This window comes from Hyperolius riggenbachi, chromosome 9, assembly GCF_040937935.1.
Source record: "Hyperolius riggenbachi isolate aHypRig1 chromosome 9, aHypRig1.pri, whole genome shotgun sequence".
In the NCBI taxonomy this organism is placed as follows: domain Eukaryota; kingdom Metazoa; phylum Chordata; class Amphibia; order Anura; family Hyperoliidae; genus Hyperolius; species Hyperolius riggenbachi.
In genome coordinates this window covers 105,479,572-105,501,218 of record NC_090654.1, presented here as the reverse complement: position 1 = coordinate 105,501,218, position 21,647 = coordinate 105,479,572, and the positions used below count along the sequence as shown (strand labels likewise).

General features: G+C 43.7%; 1 protein-coding gene across 1 annotated transcript in view; it reads right to left on the bottom strand.

Annotated features, from left to right (window-relative positions):
* Positions 1-21,647, bottom strand: part of LOC137533507 (olfactory receptor 6N1-like) — a 32,853-nt gene that overhangs the window by 9,684 nt on the left and 1,522 nt on the right. Inside the window, exons 2-4 of the mRNA XM_068254883.1 lie at positions 6,239-6,458; positions 6,112-6,186; positions 4,225-4,562 (exon numbers count right to left, since the gene is read on the bottom strand). Coding sequence (XP_068110984.1) covers positions 4,225-4,562; positions 6,112-6,186; positions 6,239-6,458 — 633 coding nt within the window. The remainder of the gene's footprint in view (positions 1-4,224; positions 4,563-6,111; positions 6,187-6,238; positions 6,459-21,647) is intronic.

The window sequence follows — 21,647 nt, the reverse complement described above, 5'->3', positions numbered from 1 at the left end:
AGGATACTGATTAAAGGACTTGAGCAAGCCAAGTCCTGAATTGGTGCCAAGTCACACAAAAAATGGTTGATTTGATTGGGTCCACAGAAATTCATGCTGGCTGTAAATATAGCAATAATTAAACTATTAATAAAGCTGAAAATGAAAGGGATAAACACTAAAGCAAAAGACATGACATTGTTCATAATTGTGGGATATCTTAAGGGATGGTTGATTGCTAAATCTCTGTCAAAAGCCATGACTGCAAGCATACAGCTCTCTATAATTCCAATTGTGGTAAACACACATAACTGCACAAAGCAGCTTAGAAAGGTGATTTTTCTGTCTGCCGCAATCAAGTTGGCAAGAAGTTTTGGAATAACAGTGGACACATAGGAAATTTCTAAAGCTGCAAATACACTGATGAAAAAATACATTGGGGAGTGGAGTGAAGGTCCTATTTTAACAAGGATAATAATTGCAAAATTGCCAGTGATGCTTATCGTATACATTAGTAATATTATGATAAAAAGCAAGATCTGCAACTGCTGGAAAGTGGAGAAGGCCAGTAGAATAAATTCTTTCACTTGTGTTTTGTTTACTAGTTCCATGATTCATAATACAGATATCTAACAAAAACAAAAATAAATAATTACTTTCAAGTTCATACAAATTACATATTATCTGGCATAATGCATACTGTACAAAAATATCTAGAATAAGACATGCATGAAACTCCTGATTATTTAAAGAGAGACTGAAGTGAATAAAAATTGTTGTTTTTACCTGCTAGTTTGTTTAAGGACTATAAGGAGAGGTGAAAAGCTGCATTTCAGCGGCAAAATTACGGCTTTATATCCCCCAAATCCCCGGGGGAAAATCTGGTGGAACGCCTCCGGAAAGCGGCAGAGCTTAGCGCTTTAGCTCTGCCTCTACTGAAGTCAATTGCCACTGATCGCCACCTCTCCCTGCCCCTCTCACTCTTCCTTCACAGAGAGGGGCGGGGAGAGGCAGAGATCTGCACGGTGATTGACTTCATTAGAGGCAGAGCTACAGCGCTAAGCTCTGCCTCCCCGGGCAGCAAAATCGCCGACTTTGAAAGCCGTGGATGTTTGCCCCGGGATTTGGAGGGTATAAAGCCCTTGCTTTGCCGCTGGAATGCAGCATTTCACCTCTCTTTATAGTCCTTAACCTCCTGAGCGATAATCCCGAGCTGAGCTCGGGGTATATCGCGCAGGAGGATTTCTCAGGCCCTGGTGGGCCGATTTGCATAATTTTTTTTTTGTTACACGCAGCTAGCACTTTGCTAGCTGCGTGTAACTTCCGATCGCCGCTGCTTGCCGCCGATCCGCCGCCGCTCGCCGTGCCGCGCAGCCCCCCCCTCCCCGACCCCTTGCGCAGCCTGGCCAATCAGGCCAGGCAGTGCTGAGGGGTGGATCGGGACTCCCTCTGACGTCACGACGTCCAAGACGTCGGTGACGTCATCCCGCCCCGTCGCCATGGCGACCGGGGAAGCCCAGCAGGAAATCCCGTTCTGAACGGGATTTCCTGCTTACTCTGATCGCCGAAGGCGATCGGAGTGGGTGGGGGGATGCCGCTGCGCTGCGGCTATCATGTAGCGAGCCCTGGGCTCTCTACATGATTTAAAAAACAAAAAAATTAAAAAAATAGTGCTGCGCCACCTCCTGGGCGATATAATTGTATCGCCCAGAGGGTTAAACAAACTAGCGGGTACAAATAACAAATTTTATTCACTTCATAGTCTCTTTAACCACTTAATGACCGCCCACTGCACAGGGGCGGTCGGAAAGTGGAAGCCCTAAGGACCAGCTCACGCACAAGGGCAGCGGTCCTTTTACGGGCATGGGCGGAGCGATCGCGTCATCCGTGACGCGATCCTCCGCCGGGGATCGATGACCGGGCATTTAGCCTCCAGCCCGGTCATCGATTCCTCCAGGGCGGAGGAATATGGAAATTCGCCCCATTACAGTGTATAAAGCACTTGGTTAGGTAAACAAAGTGCTGTATACATGCTTCCTCCTCGCCTCGTGGTCTCATTGTTCCAGAGACCACCAGCGAGGAGGAAGCAGTAGTGAGTATACACCACACATTTTTTTTTCATACAGCCCCCCTGATCTCCCACCCCAGCCTTCAGACCCCGCCCCTGATCACCCCAGCAGACCCCTGCCAGCACCCTTGCACCCCTCTAAAACCCCCACCCCCCCACCTGTCACTAACTATCAACGCTATCCCCTAGATTAGGTCCCTAACTGCCTCCTAATCACCCCTGATCTCCCCCCTACCTTTAGATCACCCCCAGACCCCATGCCAGACTATTGCCAGACTACCCCCCTGTATACTGTATACATCTGTATACAGGTAGCTTACCCCCTGATCACCCTCTGATCCCCCTCTGATCACCTGTCTATCACCTGTCCATCACCCCTCAGCACCCCCACCCATCAGAGCAGACCCTAACTGCCCCACGGGGGCAACCGATCACCTGCCCAGACCCTCGATTGCCCTCAGACCCCCCTCCTGATTACATCCCCTGCGCATTGCTTACATCTGTCCTCCCCAGCAATCACTAACTGATCTTCGATCAGTAATCCCCTGTGTCTGCCTCTCATCAGATCAGGACTCAGTCTGCCCCGTGCGGGCTCCTGATCAACCCCCCACCCCCTCAAATCGCCCTCAGACCCCCCCCCCAATCACCTTCCGAGTGCATTGTATTTGACTGTGCTGTGATTGTATTCGATTGTACTGCAATTGTATTTGATTGTCCCGTGATCTGCTTCGATTGTCCCGTGATTGTTTGATTGCCTCTGAGACCCCACTTCCCGCCACCCCCAACCTCACCCTCCCCCCCACCACCTCCAACCACCACCTTCCGAGTGCATCAGATTTGCTTGTGCTGTGATTGGATTTGATTGTGCTGTAATTGTATTTGATTGTCCCATGATCGGCTTTGATTGTCCCGTGATTGTTTGATTGCCTCTGAGACCCCACTTCCCACCAACCCCAACCCCCCCACCACCCCCACCCCTACCCCCATCACCTTCCGAGTGCATCAGATTTGATTGTGCTGTGAATGGATTCGATTGTGCTGTAATTGTATTTGATTATCCCGTGATCAACTTTGATTGTCCTGTGATTGTTTGATTGCCTCTACGACCCCACTTCCCACCAACCCCAACCCCCCCCCCCCCCACCCCCACCCCCACCCCTCATCACCTTCCGAGTGCATCAGATTTGATTGTGCTGTGATTGGATTCGATTGTGCTGTAATTGTATTTGATTGTCCCGTGATCAACTTTTATTGTCCTGTGATTGTTTGATTGCCTCTGAGACCCCACTTCCCACCTTCCCCAACTTTTCCCGAGTATGGCGATACCACATGTGTGGCACTTTTTTGCACTCTAACTGTGCTAAGGGGCCCAAAGTCCAATGAGTACCTTTAGGATTTCACAGGTCACTTTGCGGCATTTGATTTGGTCAAACATGGTCAAGGAATGGTCAAACAGCTGTCTGCCTGTGCTGAGCGGATCATTACAGTACACCCCCCCCCCAATCTAGAGAAGGCTCCCAGACGTCTCTCAAAACTGGTATTCGCAAAAAAACTCTGACTGAAGACTCATGAAGGTCAGGACAGCCCGACTAGGCCCACTTCCAGAGTCAATTCTCCCCTGAAACCGACCTCATCAGAAGCAGAAGCCATCGAAACATGCCCATCAGTACTACAAGTCTCAGCGTAATACCCATCAGCACTGTGAATGCCAGAGAAGACCCTATCGACACCCTCCGAGCCATGCCCACCACCTTCCAGGGATCGTCCAAAAGCACCAAACCTGCCACAATACCCATTTGAAGTGTCCCTTTCCACTGAGAAGCCACTGTTGATCTCATCCAGGGTACCAGTAAACATTTCTACCAGAACACTTTGAAGCTCCGCAGAGATCCCAAGAGGGCAGAACGATCACCAGGCTCGCATGGAGAACTACCAGGAACCCCTATGGAACCAATGACAATTCCGGATTCAGGATTACTAGGACAAGCATCAAGGTCAGGGCCTTCAGGGACCACTTCCGGGCATGCAAGCAGGCAGGCAATATCAGAACATGTCTCCACTGAGGAAGCATCTGAGCATGCTGGCAACCGAGACACACTTGGGCTTTCTGGGTCACAGAGCACATCGGGGTACACTAGCACAAGAGAAACCTCAGGACACATCGAGGAATTGCCAACCTCAGAGTCCGTCACGACAAGATCAAAACCGGGCAGAGAATCATCACGAGTAGTGATCACAAGCACTGGACTTACAAAAGAAGTCTTGGACTCAGACTTAGAAATCTCCATGACTGTACTGGTATCCAACCAACCTTCATCATTGACTACGCATGACTGAAGCTTCCCAAGAGCTGCAAAAGTAGTCAATATAGCAGCGATGCCTACTGAAGTGGGCAACACCTCAGGTGACCCTGCGGGACAGGAGGCACCTCCTAAAAGTTCTGCACCCTCTGGGACCAAATCGGAGACCTCCAGAACAACAGACAAAAGCTCAGGAGCATCGTTTCCCAAGTTCTCTGACAAAGAAATCAAGAATTCTGAACTATCCATGTTACAGGGCAAAACATCAGATACATTTTGCGGACAGAGCAAATGTCCCAGGGATGGTTCTACAATCCGCTGAGACTGAATTTTATCTTTATGAACAGGATGCACAGGAATATTTACTGGAACACACATTGACTCCCTAACTCCAATCCCACTGCACACAGAATTCTGCATAGCAGTTAAACTAGACTGCAATTCCAAAATGGCAGAAAAACAGGTGAGAATGGTAGCAATACCTAGACGAGCCACTAGGGTCACTGCAGGAGATTTTATGCAAGGCAATACTGACTCATCCAGAGTACAGGGTGGAGAGTCAGCACCAGCCTCTGAGCAAGAAAGGGACTCACAAATGTCAGTGCGACTGTACATCATGCTTTTATTCATGGAACAGGGCAGGCTCCTAGAGATCTTCTCTGGACAAGGCAAAAATTCCCCAGTATCAGATTCGCAAAACCAAAGCGCTGTCTCACCCTTAGACTCAGCTAACAATGTCGAATCCGAGGTGTCAGAACGCAAAATTTGCGAATCGAAGATCGCTTTAGGTTGCAAAACTGGCGCTTCCTTAACGCAAACGTCCGCAATCTGTGGACCAGACTGCAAGGTGTTCAGGACAGAAACACTGGAGCAACTGTCATCAGGCAACGGCCTTTACAGGTGTGAACAGAGTGGGACATCGATTCATATGCAGAAGAAGTTGCGACAACAACAGGAGAAACTTTATTAAACACATTAATTTTACTTTTTATGCTGCATAGTTTAGGAATTTTCCCCATAGCAGAATCATAGATGGAAGGTCTTAAAGATCTGTTTTTAATTGACAAGGGACCCCACATATCTTTGACAAAACTAACACATTTATGTTGATCACAATCTGCAGAAACAGGAGAGAATCTTTCAGAGTTCACACAGGTGTCCACCAGCGTAGTACAACCATTCATTTCAGATCGCACAGTGTCTAAACTCGCTTTACCCCAGAAAGACAGGAACAATCATCCGACCATGGTGTCGTTTTATTGGAGTCAATTGGTTGGTTGCACACATTCATCCAAAATCGTCTGCCACACACAAATCAGCGGATCCACAAAACATTCGTTACACTCATCAGAACCAATCAAAGCGTACACCGAGTCAACACAAGCATTAAGAGTGACCTCGCTTTTTGCGATATAATAATCGCAAAAGGCCTTCCAATCAAACTCAAGCTCCTCAACCAACGCCCCAATATCCAATTAAGCAAATGGGGGGTCAAACAAGCCTGTATCAAAGTAAGATTCATATAGATTGGGATCAGGAGTATGTATAGATTTTCTTACACCTTTAATATACCAAATAATTCTGCCTATCATAGGTTCCACATATGCTTTAGCCTGGGGCAACCAACCCTGAGACTGAGAAGTCTCTCTGAATTCATCACACCCAAATGTTTTACACATTTCAGACTTGACAGAAATAATTTCCTTATTTGAGTTGCTATGGGCAACGGATTTTTTGGCTGAAAAGCCGAATCAGCAGACTGACCTGCAAGCACCAACTCATTAGCATATGATAAAGACTGAGAGGTGTTGCATAAACCAATCTGATCAGCATCTTGCACTGCAGGAAAAAAACTCATAGAAATAGCGTGGCATGGGAATTCCAAGCTTACGAGAGAACAAATGAGCAAGAAACCTGCGAGGGTTATGTCTCAGATTCTTGTGTCTGGCATACTCAGCAGCCCACACAAGCAGATCTCCTTGGAATAGATTGTAAGCAATCTGAACACTCCAAGTGGAAATGTTGGTGGCCTGAAATTCAGGATTTGCCAAGAATTTGGAACATTCTGATATGAAATCATCTCTGGTCTCAGAGTCCAGTATCTTAAACCTCTTAAAGATACAGGACCCATATTCGATAAAATCGTACAAATCGGAAATTCCCTCTACACTGGGAATTTCAGTTTGGCTGGTCATACTGTAACGATTGTGGAATTATTCCCGTGGTCAGCACACAGGATGCGCGCTGACACTGCGGAAATCCTCCACAAGCGTATAATCTGAGAGAACCCAGCAATGGTGCTATGCACCTGTAGAGGGGAATTCCTGCCGGCAGATGGAGCTGTGGAGTGCAGAGGAACAGATCCTCTGCCCAGCCACAGATGCCAGATAGGAATTGTACGAGGGGAAGCCATGCAGGGCAAGATAGCCCTTAAGGAGAGAGAGCACAGAGACAGGTTGTATGTGTGTCCACCAATCCAGTCGCCAGAGCGACGATGAACACACAACCGTGAAGACCAGATGGGAAAGCAATCGCAAGAGATGGCGATTGCTAACAGCGACACAAGACTGAATAAGCACAGAGAAGAAATGTATGTACGTCCACCAATCTAGTCGACAACCAGCGACGGCGAACACACAACAGTGGAAACCAAGTGAGAACGCAATCGCAAGAGATGCGATTGCCAATGAGAATGAGCACAGGGACAGAATGTGTGTGTGTGCACCAATCTAGTTGCCAACCCGCGACGGTGAACACACGACAGCAGAAACAAAGTAGGAATGCAATCGCGAGAAAGGCGATTGCTAGAAGTGACACACCCTAACTAGCCACAAGTAACACAAATGAGCACAAACAGACACGACAGACAAATGAGGTAGCCAGTAGCAACCGCTGCTCCAGCTTACACTCCAAGAATAGAGATCCACAGCCGCTACCGCTAGAGGCTAGTGCGATCCGAACAAGACAGAGCGATTCGCTATCAACCACCGCTGGCGACAGCGCAATCACGACAGACAAGACAGGACAGAATAGGCAGCACAAATTATACAACCTGACTGTACTAGAGGGATGCCTAATGCAATCCCCAGGAATACTCTAAAATATCTTTAGCAAACAATGGCAAGGCTAACACTCTAGGAGTGTTATAGAAGTAACAAACCATGATGACCAGCAAAGGATTGTGGGATCACATGGTATTTATGCTGCAAGCCTTCAAGGGAGGCGACTAGGCAATTTGCATAATCAGTATATGCAAATTCCTCAGCAGCAGAGCAGGTCTGAAGCTTGCAAAGCAAAGACAGGTCTATTATCCAGAGACCTGCATCCCACAGACTTAAGGAATGGTCAAACAGCTGTCTGCCTGTGCAGCCAGCTGAGCGGATCATTATAGCAACATAGGAGAAAGGTAATTTATGGCTCATTTTACTTACTTCTTATTTGTATGTGTTTACATGTATTTTAAATTTTTACCATTTTGCACAGTAGTGGTCCATTAATAACCAACCATTAATGATGGCAAATTGCCTACAGATCCTTATATTTTATTCACCATGGAATAAGAAAACAAAGTAGATGCAGCTGCTAAACATCTTATGCATTGGTCATCTGATCTTGATAAAACGTTTTGGGGAATCCTATACCTATAACCCTATATAAGCCTGGAGAGATTTGAGGACTTAAAATGTTTTACCTTCCATTTGTTTCTCCCAAAATATGGTGGTTGCTATGGATAATGACCAAGGTATAAAAAAAAGGAGTTAAGTTGTAGTAGTAGCTATATAATCCAATTCAAAAATGAGTGGTGCCATGGACCCCAGTATGGGTAGAAAGCCTTAGCAACTGGGATGTAAGCATATTGTGATTACTTATGAGGAAATATGGCCATTTTTGCTTTGCAATAGTTTTGACAAAGACTATACATGTTTGAAAATAAAAGCAGTTTCACAACAGTGAAAAGAGTCACAGTATATTGTCCTTAATTGAAATTAATGGGACAAAAGAACCCATATTTTCTGCAAAAAATACCAGTTTTTACTAAAATAATAATGATCATGAAGACTCTCATATTGCAAAAAGTAATTGTGTGCTTACTAAAATGGTCCTCTGCCCTACCAAAAACATAATACTCACAGTAAAAGCAATTTTCTGAATTTAGCTAGCCAAGTCCTAGTTGAAATGTGGTTGCAGAGAGGATACTGATGCTACCTATCCTGTCAAGGGAGTCAAATGAAATTTTCAAAGTGTAGTAGAGGATTTGTAACTGGAGCTGCAGGCAAAGGTGCAACCAACAGCCAAACTTCCCTTATCTTGACTGCTGTTCCTTATCATTGACTAAGCAAAATGCTATTGTAAATATGTAATTATCATATGACATCTGGATTTACCTCTTGTGTTTAAGCGGAAGCCATAATTCCACAAGCCTAGATTTACCTGTAATTAGAATGCAACTGCTTTAGATTGTAAGCCTTGGCAGGGCCCCCTTCCCTTTCAGTGTGTCCTTCTTAATTTTGCTACTCCAGCAATGACACCCTTCTCATAGACCAACCCAGACTTCATTTGCTGGGTCTCTGTAAACGCATTTTATACCCTGATTGCATGTATAACCTTGTGTTATGTTGTATAACAGTTTGCTACCTCTCTGTTTGTCACCCCTTGGTACATGTATGTATCCCTATATATTGTACAGCTCTGCGTAATATGTTGGCACTTTATAAATGCAATAAATAATAATAATAACTGATTGTCATCTGATTGAATGGCTCTTTAAAATCAAGAATAAAAATGAGATCCTTTGTGCTTCAGGTAGCCACTTCAAGATTCAATATTTATAAATCTCAAAGAAGTCAATTACTATGAGAAAATCAGGAGAGACCAATACCCTGAGGCATTATGACTGTAGTTGTTTACTTGTGTTTACCATAACTGTGCTAATTATGAGTATCAAGCCCCTTGGGACTAATTTATGTACGTTTTAATTTGTCTATCAAGTAAGTTAAATATTTTTTAAATGTGCAATGCCCCCCCGTGGAGGCATTTTGGAAGCAGGTAGTGGACTTTCTACATGATCGTATGGGCTCCCCGGCCACCCTAGACATTAAAATGTGTATCCTAAACATTATACCTGAAGATATAAACAAATTTGAGAAAACATTCCTGATAGAGACCTTATTCACTGCCAAGCAATGTGTAGCTTTCCGGTGGATGTCTCCACTTAGTCCAACACTGATAGAGTGGAAATCCAAAATAAAAATATTTTTTAAATGTAATTTAGAGTATACTAAAGCAAATAGTGACTAATAAAAGTCAGACTCCTTTTGCATTATTTGACACAACTACAGTAAGTAATGATCAAAGTTTCACAAGTATCTAAATATGAATTTAAAGTGGACATAAATCTACTGACGCAAAACTGGAGCTATAAAAATAAGATTTATTTTTATTTTTGTAGATGGAACTTATTAACTGAAAATGAAAACTCCCTTTGCTCTTTGATCCAAGTTGCATTGATCAACTTCAAAATAGGATATCATTCATAAAAGTATGTTCGGTAAAAAAATCTGGGCGGGAAAATACCACATTCATTATTTTAGACTTCGGTGTGATAATTCATAAAAATGTTTACAGTTGCAATAGAAGTTCGGTTATTTCCCGAACTAAGCTGTTGTCGGTAACACGAGAAGCTGCCTGAGTTGATTCATTTCCTCCCTGCAGAGACAGCATTACAATAAAAGAGGCATCCCCAATTTCCCTGTAGATGTGCATTTTTTTATACTGCTTCTCTTTGCCCTGCATCTGCTCTGAATCTGTCTATTAGTCTTTCTAAACAATCTATTTAATTTCCACAGCTTAGAAGAAATTCAAGAAGTGTTACACATGCAGGCTTTCTGATGTAAATAACATATGAAAACAGGTACCCAAGAGGTTAAAAAAAACACAGCCTGGGGTATTCTGGAAAGCCTTGTTTGTTCTGCTCTCACCACTGCTGCTTGGGAGATCTGTCTCCATTAACTTTGCTCTTATCCGCACCCTTATCACCTCTTCAAAGCAAGCAGTATTCTCCATCCCAATACCACCTGCTCTAATCTTTATGAATTGACATTTAGTGACGTGTTGAGATAATCACCGTACAAGGCGATTATTTCCCGCACTTCTCAGGAATGTAAGCTTTCCTTGCGGAAACGGCTTTTATGAATTGACATTTTGCTAAGTGGTCGGTAAAGTCAGCTGTTTTGAGCATTATCGCATGCGGGAATGCTTTATGAATTGACCTCATAGTCTCAATTTAAAGAGGGACTTTACCATACACAGATTAAAGTGGACCCAAACTAAAAATACAAGATTTCAGAAATAAAATCTATTTTCTAAATTATAATAATAAATAGCAGCCTTTTTTCAGCTGCATGATGACAAATATAAAATATTTTACATTTATTGGAGAAGCCCCTCCCTTCCTTTCATATTGCCGGCAAATAATCCGGCAAACTGGTGGAGTAGATGGTGTCCAGCAAAGGAGGAATTGCTAATGGCTGCCCCCAGTATAATCCTAGTTATGGAAAGAGAAGGGTGAAAAGCAAGCATTGAAATGCTCATAGGCTTGAAGGAGTGTTTATTCATCTTTGTATGTGTCAGAGTGGTGCAACTAAATATTTTGAATTAAAAAAAAAGTTTGGTTTGGGTCTGCTTTAATAAATAAAATAGTATATTGCTTTTTATAGTATTAATTTGCAATTTTTTAGCCAGTGTTTGCCCATAGTAAAACTTACATCATTCCATAGATATCAACATATTTACTGCTGGCAAGGTGAATCAATGTGTTACTTTTTACTTCCCTCTGTAAAGTTAGCAGGAAGGTCACATATTCTCCCAGAGTTTTCTGGAAGAAAAGGCTGCATGACATCATGGTCTACGCTAAACATCATGGGGGGAGGGGCAAGATTACATGGCAATATAAAGCAATTCATAGATATGACTGTTTCTGAAGATGAAGCCAGAATAATTAAGGTTAGTAAGGAATCAAAGTGAGGCTTAGCTTGACTCAAGACTCACCGCCACTCTCCAGACCTCAGCACTTTAGTCAAGCTAAGTATTAATGTATGCATCTGCAACTAATGTTTCTTAGCATCACAATTTTGCGTCTGTTTGCATTAACTCAAAATTAAACTGGATAGTGATGGATTTTCTGCTCTCTTTAGGTCATAATTAAGGTTAAAATGGATATACTATTTATCATTATGGACCCTCTTAAAGTAATGGTTTAACCATTCCAGGACATTGTGGCTCTGGTCCTTTTATGGCCAGACATTTCTCACATCTATCTGTGAGATAGTATAAGACGCACAGTAAAACCCCACTGATATCAAAAGAAGGAGATCTGCACCCATGCAGTGGTCAAACAACCAAAAAGAGCTGAGTGCCTAAACCTTTTCTGTCCTTAAGTACCTTTAGGACAGCAATTACAAACATCCAGGAAGGGTCGCCACCGCCTGAAAAAAATGTAATTAAGCTTTTATTTAAACATAGCTCTTAATTTCAAGATCCTTAAAACCCAATAAAAGGACAGATAGATCTGCTGTGCAGAGACAGCCCTGCTGTTTTAAGTGAATAACAGCCTTTCTTCAGGATTGCTTGGCCTGAACAAAGGCATTGCAGAGGAGACAGCATAGACATGTTGGGTGGCACTCTAGCTTCAGATAGAGATGGAGCTTGGTGAGTTTTGAAGCTTTCTAACCCTTAAGGGGAGGCACAGTGACAGGAGGGGGGCCCTGAGGTGAGGGGCCCCAAGCTGAGTTGCACAATCACCCTCCCACCCCACCAAGCACGAACTGGGTAATAGCTCACCCCCCCCCCCCCCACCCCCACCCCACCAGCCTCCAGGGTAATAGCCAATGCTCCCACTCCACTAGGCACAAGCTGGGTAATAGTCGACCCTCCCACCCCACCAACTACCCACATTTGCCACCCTCCCACCCCACCAGCCACCAGCAACCGGCATTTCCAACCCACCACTGCAGCATTTTCCACCCACCCCCACCAGCTACCAGCATTTATCTCTTCTTCCCCCCACCCCACCAACAGCCACCATGTATCCCTTCCTCCCACCCCACCAGCACCCAGTAGTTATACTTTCTTCTATCCCACTCCACCTCCACCAAGTGTTTATTCCTTCCTGCCTCCCACTCCACCTGCACCCAGCATTTATCCATCTAACCCCACCAGCATCCAGCAGAGGGAACGTGCAGTTATGTCTGAGGTAACATTTTCTGTATTCCATATATGTGGAGTAATATGTGCACTTCACATGTGTTGGAGGTAACGTTTTCTTCATTTTATATCTATGGTTACATTTTCTGCATTTTACATCTGTGGTAATGGTGTCTGTATTTAATATATAGCGTAATGTTCTTTGCATTTCACATTTGTGGTCACGGTTTCTGTATTTCACATCCGTGGTAATTATTTCTTCATTTTACATCTCTGATAACTGTTTCTACATTTGCAGTATGTGGTGTAACTGTTTCTACAGTTCACATGTGTGGTAATGGTTTCTGCATTTGACATTTGGGGTAAACGTTTCTGAATTCCACATGTGTGGTAACTTTTTCTGCATTTGACAGTTGTGGTAAATGTTTCTGCATTTCACATGTGTGGTAACGATTTCTACATTTGACACTTGGGGTTAATGTTTCTGATTTTGACATTGTGAGTAATGGTTTCTGCATTTGACATCTGGGGTAATAGTTTCTGCATTATATATGTGGCGTAGTGTTTGTTTTAATATAGTAGTTACGTCTTCCTTGTACTTAGTTGGACCCCTTTTTGCTTTTAGAACTTTTTTTCATTCTTCATGGCATCCCTCAGATTTTGGTCATATTCACGTGACGGCATCACACTGTTTCTGCAGATTTATCATCTGTACATCCATGATGTGAGACCACCCCATCATGGTGGAAACACTGTATTGTTGTGTGGGGGTTTGTGGGGAAAATGCTGCCTTGTATTATGTGTGGGTTTTGGGGGGAAACTTTGTCTAATCACCTTTAAGATCACTTTGCCTAACTGTGTCTTTAGAAAAAAAACTCAGAGCCCTTTTGAATTACAGTTGGCTATGCCCACAGCATAGCTAAACTCATTTTTTCTGCTACCATTTTCCTTGGTGCTCTGGATCTTTTAGGATTCTAGCCCCTGACAATTACCCAAACACACATCCTAAGTCAGAAAGAGTTACTATATCTGCAATGAGCGGAAGAGCAAAGAAATTGTGATACAGATGGTATGATGAGAACAGATATTTTATTTCGTAGGAAACTCAGCATGAAATTAGTTGCAGGCACATAAGTAAGACACACTATCACGCTGGTGCGTGACGAGATATCTTACAGATATAATACAATAACGGTAAAGTATAGTTTCAGACAGGTGAGAGCTTGTGCACAAGTCTAGGTATCGAGGTACAAAAGTCGTAAGGCAAAAACATGGTCAAATACAAGCAGGGTCAGTAACAGGTATCAGATGTCAGTTGTATAGCAAGGATCAGGCAATAACAGAGTCAGGGACAGGCCCAGTCGTTAACGCAATCAGATGGCTGCGGTACAGAAGGACTAGACTAGAGCAAGGTCAGGAAACAAGCAAGAGGTCGGTACACAGGTAAATATACAATAAGATGTTACTTCTATAATATCAGGAGGATATTACGAATAATTACAATTACAGCTATCAATAATCAAACAAGACACGACTGACTAACTAGAGTACATATATATTGTGCGTCTACACAATATATGGATGTAACTCAGAGGAAGCTAGCTAGGCCAAGAACCAGCGAACTGATTAGTATCAAGGCCAGTGAAAGACACTTGCCTTATATACAATCTCAAAGATTAGCAGTCACTCCCTCTCTGAGTGATGTCACAAGGCCATCCCCCTGCTGGCCGCCTAAACCCTCCTCCTGAGCCTATAAGGCCCACTCAGACTCACGCGTGCGCGATGCGACCTTCGGGTCGTGTGTGACTCGGAAGACACCGCCAGAGGGATGCTGTGGATGCTGCCAGAGGATGCCTGCTGTGAAGTCTCGCCGCTCGCCTGGACCACGCCGGAGATGCCGCGGGACCTACCGCTGGAAGGTAAGGGTGTTACATTACCCCCCTTCCCCCGAGGAGTGGTCTCCGAACACTCATTACTGGGCTTATCAGGAAATTTCAGATGAAACTCATTAATCAAGCTGTCAGCATGAATTTTACGTGCTGGAATCCAGCATCTTTCCTCAGGACCATATCCCTTCCAGTCTACAAGATACTGTAAAGACCCTCAAACTCTTCTAGAGTCCAAAATCTTCTCTACCTCATATTCCATTTCTCCATCTACCTCAACAGGAGGAGGAGCTGATGGTATGATGGTATTAGCGGCAGGTTTCAGCAGGGAGACATGAATTGACTTGACCCCTCTCATCGACTGGGGAAGTGTCACTTTATAAACCACATCATTAATTTTTTCCTGTAAGGGATAGGGACCAATAAATTTAGGCCCCAGCTTGACCGAAGGCTGACATAATGGGATATTACGAGTAGATACCCACACCAGATCCCCTGGAGAAAACTCATACTCTGGAGCTCTGTGGGCATCGGCATACAGTTTCTGATGGGATACTGCCTCTTTCAAATTTTGCTGTACTTGTGGCCAGATTTGTTGGACATGAGTGCTCCACTCCTCTAAAACCGGAAAAGAGGAGTTGGTAGCCAAAAAGCATGTGAATTAGGGGTTTTGACCAGTAACTACCCAAAATGGAGACAATTGGTGGAGGTATTAAGCAAGTTATTAAAGGCGAACTCAGCGAATGACAAAAATTCTGACCATGACTCTTAAAGAGACTCCGTAACAAAAATTGCATCCTGTTTTTTATCATACTACAAGTTCCAAAAGCTATTCTAATGTGCTCTGGCTTACTGCAGCACGTTCTACTATCACCATCTCTGTAATAAATCAACTTATCTCTCTCTTGTCAGACTTGTCGGCCTGTGTCTGGAAGGCTGCCAAGTTCTTCAGTGTTGTGGTTCTGCTATGAACTCCCCCTTCTGGCCCCTCTCTGCACACTGCCTGAGTGTTATTTAGATTAGAGCAGCTTCTCTCTGCTCTATTATCTTTTACAAGCTGGATAAATCCTTCTCTGAGCTGGCTGGGCTTTCACATACTGAGGAATTACATACAGGCAGAGCTGTCTGCAGGAAGAAAAGAGCAGCCTGACACTTCAGTGGAAGATAGCTGCAGGGGGAAAGAAACACACAAATGATCTCTTGAGATTCAAAAGGAAGGCTGTATACAGCCTGCTTGTGTATGGATGTATTTTCTATGTGTGGACATACTGTACATCAACCTACTTCCTGTTTTGGTGGCCATTTTGTTTGTTTATGAACAAACTTTTTAAAACTGTTTTTAACCACTTTTAATGCGGCGAGGAGCGGCGAAATTGTGTCAGAGGGTAATAGGAGATGTCCCCTAACGCACTGGTATGTTTACTTTTGTGTGATTTTAACAATACAGATTCTCTTTAACAATCTGACACAAAGCAATGAAGGTACTGTTCTAACAACTGATAAGTCCTCTCTGTCTGTCCATTGGTCTCGGGATGAAACCCAGACAAGAAGGACAACTTGATGTCCACTAGTTCACAGAAGACACGCCAAAATCGGGAAACAAATTGTACCCCCCTATCTGAAACAATGTATGCAGGGATCCATCAGTATGTAGTCCCTACAAAAAAGGTTACTGATAGGAATAGAGCAGAGCATGCTTGGATTGACATCAGATGCTGCAAGAGGAAGTTACATTACCATTGGAGTTTCCTTTCCATGTTTAAACTTAGAGTTCATGCTACAAAGTGACTCACAATTCAGGAAGCTGAATACATATGCTTTATTGACTGCCCATTCTGAGTGCTTGTAGACCTAGGCATCAGCAGTGTATTTGCAAAACAGATATTTTCCTTATTAAAGGAAACCTGAGATGAATACTGACCAGGATTTATACTTGCCTGGGACATCCTCCGTCCACCTTTAGGCCATTTGGTCCCTCACCATCTCCTCGGGCCACTCCGGTCCCAGACCGTATGGCCTGGTACATTGGCTCAATCGCTCTTTGACATGCATGCCCGGCTGCACGCTACCTCCATCATCCTCCGTTGGCTGGGAGTGATATGGTTAATGCATTAATACAGAAGTATTTTCTGCTGATTTAGTGAAATGCAGCAAATCATCCATACTTACCAGGCTGGTAGCTGTAGCCTTGCATGGTATGGTGATTTGTGATAGAGATGCATACGCAGAACTTTAAAGTGCTGTTGCAGGTGTGATATGCTGCTTGCCTAGTCTCAGTTTTCACCATGCTACTGTGAGGTTAATATTCCATAATAGACGAAAAACTTTTTGAAATTACTTTTGCCTCAAACTAGAAACTCAATTCCACCAAAGTAACAGCTGAATTAATTAAAAAAAAAAAAGTGGCATATGAGAGGACATTTTTCATTTGGCCTGGGGGCGGTGGGGTCCCCATGAAGAACCTAAAGTAGTGTCCTGCATAATGAAGGCCTTAACTGTGCATTTCCTGTTTAGCCTGTTGAAAAAAAATTCATTGGTAGGATACATGGAGTGTAATGATGATAGTATAGTAGTATAATATGCAACAAGCTATTTGAAATAGCAATTTGTTTTCAAACTATTTTAAGCCTTTTACAGATTTAATTAAAAAAAACCTGAAATTCAATTACAACTAATTAAAAACAAAATCCCACTATTTTTTTAAGAACTCTTGTCTTTTTCCCAAAGCCTAGCTATAAAAGTTTTAGAAACATAGTTTGCTTTCCTAAACATGCTCCTTACTTTGGCCCAAACTTTCCCACAAGGCAGTCCATGTCAAGCCCCCTTTTTATGCAGGAACAGGGAAATAACAGTCAATGCATTGCCAGCAGGATGGAACGTAAGTAGTACGATAGGCCATAGCCCTTCCAGGAGGCATTGCGACAGTGTATAGGTCCGTAACACAGTTGTCCATTTCAAGAGAAAAAGAGGTAAAGGAAAGGATTATAACACCATGATTGCACAACTACACAAAACAATAATGTCATTCAGCCACCAAGGTTTATGTGCTTTTTAAGGAACAAAAAAAAGCAGCCATTCCTTCCAAAAGTCCTTCCCAGAGATCTGCTTTAAATAAGAACATCACAATGCTCTACTCAAATTCGTCAAACTTGAATTAGTTTGTGTACAGTAATTATATTGCATAATTCATGTTTTTCTTGAAATCTGGCTTTAATGATTGTAAAAAAAAATGCTTTGTCACTGTGTTTCCCAAATATGTCTTCTAGTCCAACCATCTGTCCATGATTTGAGGTAACCTTCTATGTGCACAAAAGAGGTAGTTGGTGTCTCTGCAATCGGAAATAAAAAAACTGTGTGAATATCCACAAAGCCACCACTTTTGGTGGAACTTGAGGGCTGGTTTGGAAATCAAAGATTATTGCCCTGTTACTGCAATGACTGTATTTTTTTCCCCAGAAGTTAAGTAGGCTTGCTGAGCATCGTAATAAATCCAAATCCAAAAAAAGCCCAAATAGGACCAAATACATTTAGCATTGCCAAAGCAAAACAAAACATTAACAACATGGGTGGCAGGTATATATATACAGTCCATAGGGGTGTGGAGGATGTAAGGGATGGTATGGGGGCCTGAAATATACAGTCCATAGGGGAGGGGGGTATATATATATATATTGTCCATAGGGGAGAGGAGTATACAGTCCATGTGGTATCATGTTCCTCTCAGTTGGTGGCAGGCAGTGACCAGTGCTGCTTGGATACCCCTTTTCAAAATCCGGATCCGATTCGGATCCGGATACCCAGATATCCGATCCGGGTCGGATATTCGATTTCAAAATTTTCTGATCCGGATCGGATATCCGACCTCAGTATCCGGCGTATCCCGCCGTATTCAGATATCTGGATAGAAAAACCGGAAGGGGCATTTAAATTGCTTTAAAAACGGTTTTTAGGGTAAATGAGGCATGTATCATCATTATTTTTTAAAGGGGAAAACTAATTGATGATGTGGAGACTTAACCCCGCCCCCACCCCTAAAAAGAGTTAAAAATAATGGCTGTCAATTAACATCAGGCCTAGGTTCCAGACAGCGGTCGTGCAGCCTACATTGTGTCCAAAGTCCAACCGCACAACTGGGACATGACAATTTTCAGCCAAGACACCTCCAAAAAATTACGCAGCAATGGTGTTTTGGGTTAAATATAGGTGGTATCAGTGGCCTGTGGCACCCTGGCGGTGGGAGCTGCACAGGCAGCAGGAGCAGGGCAATGCAGCAGCAGCAGCAGGTGTAATGTGTGCCAGGAGCATGCAGGACGTGGCACTTGGCACGTGGCACTTGGCACGTGTCACGTGGTACTTGGCACGTGTCACGTGGCACTTGGCACGTGTCACGTGGCACTTGGCACATGTCACGTGACAAGTGCCAAGTGCCGAGTGACAGTCAGACAGCAGAGGAGAAGACACTAGTGCACACTAACTGTCACACTGGCACTGCTCAGCAGCACAGCAGTTCTGTAGTAAGCTAACACAGTAGTACTACTACTCTAACAACTACTAGCACTGACTGCAGCAGTACTACAGTACTAACTACACAATTACACAGTAATGCTATTCCTTAATCCCTAACCAAACCTACAGTTTGGATATCTGGGTTACCCGGATATCCGGAATCCGGATGAGCACCACTGGCAGTCACATATCGGGCAGCTATTTGCACAGTTTTTTCCTCTTCCCCCAGTAGAATGTAGAGTTTCCTCTCCTCATCTGTGGAGGTGAAATCTGGGATGTGGGCGTATAGTATCTGTTAGTGGGCAGTCCTCAAAGGTGTATATTTGCTGCAGTGTAGTAGAAAGTGGGCCTCATCCTCCAGGACCCCCTGGTCACATTGCCTGCAAAGTCTCTCCTCCCGGGGCTTCCATCTCTTTCTGCGTCGCCCTGTCTCTATCTCCAGGTTGTGGGCATCAGACGGTACAGGCTCAAGGTCTGTCTGTCTTTGTGGTGGTGTAGCCTCTCCAGATACAGAGCCATTGTGTACTCTCTCTGCAGTGATTGGTAGATGGTGAGTTTCTGGGATTTTTTATGCCACTTCTCCATTACTCTATGTATCATTCCTTGCAGCTTTCTATAGTCCCTTTTATTTGGCCTTTTGTCAGCCTGTGTTGGTGGTCTCGGCTGGGCTGGCTGCTGATGCTTTGTTTGAGAGAGCGTGGTATGGCCTCGCCCCCCTGGTTCAGTGAGGCTTTATGGTGGTAAGTGCTGGGGTTGCTGCTCTGTATATGCGCCCAGTATGAGAGCACCCTCTGCTGGATAGTCAGCCATAGTGGGAACCTGCCGAGCTCTGCCCGGCAGGCTGAGTTCGAAGTACTTTATGTACTTTAACTAGTGATGAGCAGAAATTACGCTTATGCATATTTACGCATAGTAATTCGCAATTATGCATCGTAATCAAAATTTAGGGGGGACAGCATAATTAATTCCATATGTAATTGTAAGCATTCGTAATTACGCATGAATTGATGAGTAATTTACGTGTAAGTTTGTGCCGACTTTGGCGGCGAAGAGTGTGTACAAATTACAAAAAGAATTGTTCAAAAAGCCCTTGTAGTTTTTTAGAAAATCTTTTACAAACACTGTCATTTTTGTGAGTTTTAAACCATTCTTCTTTGCATTTTTAAAATCGATTTCCTCAAAAACTACAAGGGCTTTTTGAAGAATTATTTTTTAACTTGTACCCACTATTCTCCTTAGCATATGTAGCAATAGTGTGTATGGGGGGCTTTGCTATTCACCACCAAAGTCGCTACTAAATTATGTGTAAATTCATGCATAATTATGAACGATTATGCGAAGTCAATTGAATTAGCATTTTGTAATTATGTACAGGCGTAATTGCAAAAATGTACGTGTAATTTCGCGTAATTGTAAATAGCTGATTACAATCATCACTAACTTTAACCTAAGTATCATTCACCTAGTCAAAGAGTAGTCAATTTGGGAATTATTAAAAACATCTGCAGCTGATAACTCCTGAGTCACTAAGAATTTTATAACGGTGTAATTGGCATTTTCAAGACCTATTCCTAGTTGATATTTAGATTATGAACAACATAAGGAGTTTCTTTAACCACTGTAAAAAATAGCCTGGTCACTAGGGGGGTTTAAGACCGTCTTAAACCCTCCTAGTGACCAGGCTATTTTTTACAATTAAGGCCACTGCATCTTTAAGGGCTTGCTGCAGGGCCGCACAACTCAGCACACAAGTGATTCCCTTTTCTACCCACCAACAGAGCTCTCTGTTGGTGGGCTCTGGGCTCTGATCCCAGCTGGGATGTTTATTTATTTTTATACAAATATTTATTTCTTTTATTTTAAAATATATTTTGCTTTTTTTTTTTACTACATTTCGTCCCTCCCTCCCCCCGCCAGCCAATCACTGTGATAGGCAACATAGGCATTAGCCTATGACAGCTGATCACCCCTGAGCCTGCCAGGGAGACAGCCGTGTCACACAGCTGTCCCCAGTACAGCGCTGCCTCAGTTTGCAGCGCTGTATGGAGTAAATAGATGGTGGTTTTGCTGTCTAACATCTCCTACCAGCGATCGCCACTGGGAGACTGATGGCGGAGCCGAGCTCCTGCAAAACACACCCCCCACTGCCGCCGCATCCACGCCAATTGGCGTGGAGCAGTCATTATGTTGTTAAAGGGTATCTGAAGTGAAAGAAGAAGTAAAACTGAATACTTCCCTCAGTAGTGTGAAGCCTCTGGATAGTCCGGAGGCTTTCCCACCCTCTTTGACCCCATCGATCCAGTGTTGGGACCATCTAAAGATATTCAACAAGAGCTTGTTCTAGTGGTCATTTTTTCATTTTCATTTTTGAGCACAGCCACAAGTACAGTTTGCACCCACACAGAAGTACTTAGCCGCTTGTGCACAGCTACTGGTGTAAATAAGGGGAGCAGCCCCTGCAGGGGGCCCAGAAGTGTGAGGAGACCCAAACTATTAACCTTCCCTTTCTCTGATTCTTTAGATCAGGTGTTTTTGTGTTTACATGTTATGGGTGTGAAAATTCTGATAGCCACATTTGTTTTATGACCCTTGTAAGATGCCCCCCAGGCTGTGAGAGCCAAGAAGAGGCAAAGGAAGGGTTGTAAAGATTAAGGAGCCCCATCAAAGTTTTGCGGGTGGCACCATGATTTGTAGCTACAGCCCCTG